Below are 7056 nucleotides of genomic sequence, written 5' to 3' on the forward strand. Positions count from 1 at the left end.
GAAAGGCGCCGGCGTAACGTCGCTCGGGATCTTGGTGCACGGACGCTGGTCCCTCCACCACGTTATTCGAGCTGCTCGTATTACCTCAGGTATTACCTTAATGAGACTAACCACGCGACTCTCGTCGATGCTGGCCGGGCAGCTACCGTGTACCATATTCTCGTCGTCGCCACTGCAACTGTTTGAATATGACAGCTTGCCGATGACGTGTCGTAGGTGCACTCGGGTGTGGACCGATGGTGGGTTTAGCGCATATAACCTTTCATCGTCGATATCCTGTGGCATACGATAACGCAGTTGGTCCGCCGCGTGTCTCAGTGGTCCTTGTGAAATGCACATAAAACTGTGAAAGTGGATAAACTGTGTATAGTATTGTTGAGGTACGTAGGCAGCTAGCGCGATGCTTTCGCAACGAGAGAGGCAAAGATGCCATGCTTGATCTTGAGCAGTGACGACGGCGTGTCAAACTCGACGGCCGCGCCGCGGTCCAGCACCAAAATTCGATCTGCGTCCATGATCGTGTTGAGCCGGTGGGCGATCGTAAGGCACGTGCAGTCGAGAAAGACGTCGCGGATCGCAAACTGGATGCTTCTGTCCGTGCTGGGATCGATCGACGCAGTCGCTTCGTCCATCAAGATGATGCGCGACTGCTTGAGGAGCGCCCGCGCAATGCAGAGCAGTTGACGCTCGCCCACACTAAAGTTACACCCGCGTTCGTCCACGCGGGCGTCGAGGCACGTGACGCTGGCCAGCTGGGCGCGCTTGATGGCTGCCCACACCGCGGTATCCTCGTGGTGCTGAAATGGATCCAAGTTGAAGCGAATCGTGCCCGAGAAGAGCACGGGGTCTTGCGGAATGATGGAAATTTGCGACCGCAGGTCGTGGAGACCCAGACTCGCAGTGTTGACGCCGTCGATGTAGATGGCGCCGCCTTGGATGTCGACGAGCCGCATGAGGGCGACGACGAGACTCGACTTGCCGGCGCCCGTGCGCCCGACGACACCGACCTTTTCTTTCGGACGGATTCTCGCCGAGAGCTGGCGGAGCACGCGGGGCAAGCCGGGCCGGTAGCGCAGGTCCACTTTCTCAAAGACAATCTCGCCACGTGTCGACGTTGTCGGCGACGACGACGGTAGACGTAGCGGTGGCTCGGTCGGCATCGTCGCATACGCATGCAGGCGCTCGATCGACACCATTTGCGTCTGGAGCTGGCTCAAATAGCGCACCGACATGTTGAGCGACGGCGTGACGCTAAAGGCATACGAGAGCGCAACGCCGGCGGGCCCGGCAAACGAGGTGGACGTCGGCGAGTGCGCGGCCACAGCGCAGAGCGTTGCGATCGACGCGATCATCGAGCCAGCGAACTCGAGCCGGAGCCCGAGCCAGCAGTTGGCTGAAAAATTAAGGTAGTACGCCCGCTGGTTACGGTCCAGCAAATGCGCCATGCGCCGCACGAACGTCGACTGGACACCGTACGCTCGGATCGTCGGGAGGCCGTCGAGCGTCTCGGCCATGAGCGCGTAGAGCGGCGAGCGTGAGATGGACTCGAGGCGCTGCAGCTCCCGCGACGTCTTGATAAAGTAGCGCTGGGACGCAATATAGCCGACGCCAAGGGGCAGCAGGCCAAGCGCGAACGCCGGCGTGACGTACACGATCGTCGCCAGCGTCGCAGCGACGCTGCAGAGCGTGATGAGAACGTTGCCGACGGTCGCCGGAATGTCTTCGTCGGCGGCATACACGTCCTTTGAGAGCCGGTTCACAATGCGTCCTACTCCATGCACAGATGCTAAGTACCAGACAATTCTCAAATGGATCTAGACCAAGTGGTGTCGTATCGAAGAACGCCATCGGGGCGCGAAGCACTTGATAGAGCATCGAGGCGAAGAGCGCGCTACTGCCTCGGAGACCCGCGAGGTACAAGAGCAGTACGCGGAGGAAGATGAATGCGACGTAGCCGAGGTTGAGCCCCACAAAGACGTAGAGGTACACACGGCGGTCAGGCTCGGACGATACGGCGTCGTTGGCCGCCCACGCTTGCAGCCAGAACGTCGCAAGCACGTTCGTGCCTTGGGCAAGAAAGAAGACGCAGAGGATGCTGCCAAGGACGCAAAAGCCGCCGCACGCGCGCACCCAGACACAGTAGACGCGCCAGGCGACGTCGCCCGTGGACCGGTCCTCGTCGACCATGAGGTGCCGGGCCTTCTCCGCCACGTCGCTCGATGGCACGCGCTGCAACTGGTGCCCCGGCGTCGTCCCAAACTCGTCGTCCGAAATCACATCGTCCGTCGATGCGTCCTGCACGGGCGGCGGAGTATAACTCGACACTAACGCCTCGAGCGCGCTCTCTGGTGCGGCGAGCAGCGCGTCGTACGCACCGACTTGGGCCACCTGACCAGCATTTAGCACCACGATGCGGTCGCACGACGGAAGAAACTGGAGCGCGTTGGTCACCAGCACGACGAGCTTGTTGCTGAGCGTGCCGCGGATGCACGATTCAAAGATCGTTGCCCCGACGTGGGCGTCGACGGCGGCGAGGACGTCGTCGAGGAGGTAGACGTCGGCGTCTTGGTACACGGCGCGCGCGAGGGCGACCCGCGTCCGTTGACCGCCGCTGAGGTTGATGCCTTTCTCGCCAATCTCGGTGAGGTCGTGTCCCGGCAGCGCGCGGAGGTCGTCGTCCAGGCACGCGACGCGGATCGCGGCCATGTACCGGCCAAACTCGTACGGTAGCCCGAAACAGATGTTGTCGCGGACCGTGGCATTTTGGATGAACGGCTGCTGGGCGACGTACGCGATGCCGCCGCGCACGGCGATAGTGCCGGAGAGGCACGCCGCGTCGCCAAGCAAGCCTGAGAGGAGCGTCGACTTGCCACTACCGACGGGCCCGACCACGGCCACGAGCCCTCGGTCGTGCATCGTGAGCGTGAGCGGTCCCAGCGCCGGCGCGGTCCACCCAAACGTCGCGTCGACAAGCGATATGCCAGTACGCGTCAAGTCGCCGCTGCCAACGGGCATCCGCTCGGCGTCGAGAAGACACGCTTCGAGGCGCGTGAGGCTCACGGACGCCTCGACGATTGCGTTGACGACGCTCGGCAGCACAAAGAGCGGGTACCGCATGATCGCCAGCAGTGCGAGGCATGTGATCGACGTCTGCACGTTGAGGACTTCGTGGTAACCAAGAACGTACGTAGCGAATAGCGCGACGGTGATGAGCGCCGGGACGCCGTTGAAGATCGAGTTGGACGACGCGCGCGTGAGAATGTACGCCTTGAGCTTCTGGAGCTCGTCGTCGCGGAAGCTCTGGACGCGCTTGACGAATTCGTGCTCCCATGTTTGGAGCTTGATGACTTTGATGCCGGTCAGCACCTCGTAGCAGACTTTAATGCGGTCGTCCTTGACGGCCATGAGCGCCTTTTGCAAGCGTCGCATGCGCCGCGAGATGAGCAGCGAGAGCGGGATCGAAAGCACTATCACGCCGAGCGCGCCAAAACACGCGGGCCCGACCTGGTAGTAGAGCAGCGTGCAAGCCGCGGCGATGAGACACGGGCCATACCAGATCGCGTGCAGGTCCGAGAGCAGGTCCTGGAGCCGCGTCGCATCGATAGCTACGAGGTTCGTGATCTCGCCCGACGACCGCAACGACGACGACGAGAGGCGAAGCGCTTTCTGGTACACGGCGGCGACGACCGCGCTACGCACGAGGAGACCCGTCTCGAAGACGTAGTACATGTAGTTGCGGAAGCAGAACGCTTGGAGGTTGCCCGCGATAAAGATCGCGGCGACGCAGAGAAGACCGTCCGACTCGGGCGCCAACGGGTCGCAGAGGTACGCGATCACGCGGTGGATCACGAGCGGCCCGACAAACTGGAGGACGTCGCGGAGGAGCCGGAGAACGCCCGCGGCAACGAATCGCCGGCCAAATGCGCGGGCGAGCGCGCGGGCGAGGCTCGGATGCGGTCGCTGCCGCTCGGTGTCCCAGCAAGCTTGGAAGCGCGCCGATGCTACGTCGGCGCGGAGCGATGGCGCCAGCTGGTAGAGGTCGTCCATCTCGAGCGGGCGCTCGTTGCCGAGCTCGAGGAGCGGGTTCATCCACGTAAAGAGCATCGACGAGAGGCAGCCTCTCGGCGCCGGCGGCCCATCACTGAGCGGCGATGGCCCGAGCAGCGGCTGCGCTTCGCCCATCGGAGACTGACCTCCGATATCCTTCCAAGCGGCGCGGACCAATCAAAAGCGACCAAAGCAATCTTGTGTGGTGGCTAACCGGATAAATTAACCGGTTTGACGGGTACAACCGTGCCGGTGCTGGAAGATCGTCCATTCCGAAACGACGCGATGAAGTCGGGAAAGCTCTCCAAGGTAGGCCGACGACCATGCAGCATGCGCCCACGTTGGAGATAGCACTCGGTCAACGTCCTCGGGACCAAGTGGAGCGACAAATGGGTCCACCTCGACGCCCATGCGCTGCGCTGGTACCCCATGGTACGACGCGCCGTCGCGCCGACGAGGTCGACGGGCCATGCGCGTAGGTGGCCGACGCCGGAGGCTTCTCACTCCATGGTCTCTGCAGCAGCAAGGCAACGAAGGTGCTCTTGCTCCACGAGCATACGCTCGTCGCGGTCTCGGCGCCCATCGAGGTACACGGCTATCGCGCATGTGCATCGTCTTCTCATATGTCAGGGCAGAAGCGCTTGCAGCGAAAGCACTGCTTCCAGCTCGTCGACAAGCATACGGTGCACTTGGTTGACGCTACATTGCGCGGTCGATGATGCTGGTGCGTAGGAGAAGACGCGGACGTTTGGCTGTGCTTCCGAGCGCGACCTCGTCGAATGGGTCGCGGCCATCCACGTACGTCTACGCAAACTTTTGAGAAACGTTTTGACAGCGCTCTTAAAGGCTAGCATGCACCCGCCATCGACAGCGCCAACGACGCACACTGACCAGCGCTGCGCCGACGCCCGCGCCGCCTTTGCCAAGGTACCCGACGTCGATGCCTTGTGTCCTTTCTGTAGCGCGCATAGCTCGATGGTCGAGGCATGGGCAAGATTGAAAGCGCCAAGCTGCGCGCGCTCCTCGACTTGATATCCTTTCTTCTGTCGACGTATATTATACCTGTATAAGACAGTTCTAGTGACCTTACATGACTCCCTGTACATTCACTGGCACGGCTCGATCGACGCGTACAATACGATCCAACAAAGCCTCGACCCCGGGCTCACCGGTACCACCGTGCCAACGGGACCCAAACCTCTCATATCGGACTAGGCAAGATCGCTCTCGTGGATTTTTTGGATTGGGTAGCGTCGTCGGGCGACTGGACGACGACGATCGACGTACCGGCGCCCGAGCCGCTGCTCGACGCGCCCCGTCCCGTCGTTGCGCCAAAGAAAGCAGACTATGTCCCAGTCGCCCGCCCGTCGCTGCCAGAGCCATCGACGCATTGGAACGACCGTCTCTGGCGCCTTCTCGCCGTCTCCGATCTCTCGGTCTCGGCCAAAGCGCTGCAGGTGGCACAGCTCACACAAGCGTTTCGAGACGCCGCCGAGGGACTGGTGCGGACGCTTCTGGACACGCGTGCGACCGACACCGACGACATTTTCTCGGCCAACAACATTGTAGTCGATGACACCGGCGACCGGCGGCGATGGTTTGGCTATGTTGACGCGACTGACGCCGACGTGTACGTGGCCGATGGCTTGTGCTGCTTTCTGTGGCGAACACCGGGTGTCGCTGTGTGGAAGACCCTTGGACACGACCTCCGCGCCAGCCACGCGATCGTTGACGCGCTGCAAACGCTGGATGCGACTACACTGCGGGTGCCGCTGCAGTGCACCGTCGACTACCACGGCGCCCGCGCGCTGGCTTTGGCGACTATGGCTCGGCACCGACTGCGATCAGCGAGGGCCAGACAACCGAGCTCCCACCTGCTTTTGCGATCGCCGCAACGGCGGCCCTCAAGCATCTCAATCTGTGCCCACCCGAGACAGACGCGGCCGACGCCATGGCCCTGCTGCGTGTATTGCCGCGTGACGCGCACGTCGTGCGACTGAAGGACGACGCGTATGCATGGACCCGGCTGCGACATTTGTGTGTACCTGACGTCCTCGAACACGACGACGGTGCTCACGACGGTGACGGCGCGTCGAGCCTGCACCAGCTCCGCCCCGAGTACATTCGGCAATACCACACCGCGCTGAGCTCCAACGTCTACGGCACCGGGTCCGTGGCAGCGCTTGATAGCACCGTGGCCTGCGCGAGCCACTATTTGCAAAAGTCAGTGCTCCCATCGGCCGTCGCCCGCCTCGAAGCCAACGAATATTTTCACGTCGTGGACGCCACGGCGCTCACGCGGGTGCTCCACGGCGACGGCATCAACATGCGGTACTTGGGTCGCCTTTACGAGCTCGCTACGCTCGTCCATATCCGTCGACTTCTTCTCACTGAGATGGTGGCGCGAACGGCCAAGGTGCTGCTTCGCGGCATGCTACGAGGCGCACCGGCATCGCGATCGGTCGTGTTGACGCTCGTCAATCTAGTCTGCGGTGGCGGCGCCGAGGCCGTGGTCTTTCTCGACAATGAGTTGCTTCCAACGCTGCGACTCAAATTTGGTTTGCACACGGCGCCGACGCGCAACGATCTGCACTTGCCGCAGGTGCTCTTTGCGCTGGAAAAACACCTCGGTGTCACCGTGGCGCTGCATCACATTGCGAGCGCTGGGGACGCCCCCGGGCCGTTCCGAGCACACCATATCGTCGGGCTTCACGCATCGACGTCGATGGTTCTCAGGACGACGACCGAAAGCACACGGTTGATTGCGTCCACGGACGACGCCGTCGGTGCTGGTCACTTGTCGGACGCGGTGGCCTACGTCAAGCTCGCACTTGCGCTCGAGGAGGCCCACCCGACGGACCACAACCGGGTGCAGTGGTGCCACCTCCTTGTGTGTGCCGCCGAGCTCTCGGCGCGGACGTCGCACCTTGGCGACGCCGACAAGTTTGCCACTGCGGCGCTGGAGGACGGACCGCGCTGGCACGCGCACCTCGCCAAAGCGCACACCGT

General features: G+C 62.5%; 1 protein-coding gene across 1 annotated transcript; it reads right to left on the reverse strand.

The window, feature by feature from the left end:
* Positions 1–392: 392 nt before the first annotated feature.
* SPRG_12479 (hypothetical protein) lies at positions 393–4182 on the reverse strand (the record flags this gene model as incomplete). The annotated part of the gene is made up of 2 exons (XM_012352392.1): positions 393–1768; positions 1821–4182. 2 exons carry the CDS (start codon positions 4180–4182, stop codon positions 393–395), a joined length of 3738 nt encoding a protein of 1245 aa, XP_012207782.1.
* Positions 4183–7056: the final 2874 nt, after the last annotated feature.

Source organism: Saprolegnia parasitica, assembly GCF_000151545.1.
Source record: "Saprolegnia parasitica CBS 223.65 unplaced genomic scaffold supercont2.98, whole genome shotgun sequence".
Lineage (NCBI taxonomy): Eukaryota > Oomycota > Saprolegniomycetes > Saprolegniales > Saprolegniaceae > Saprolegnia > Saprolegnia parasitica.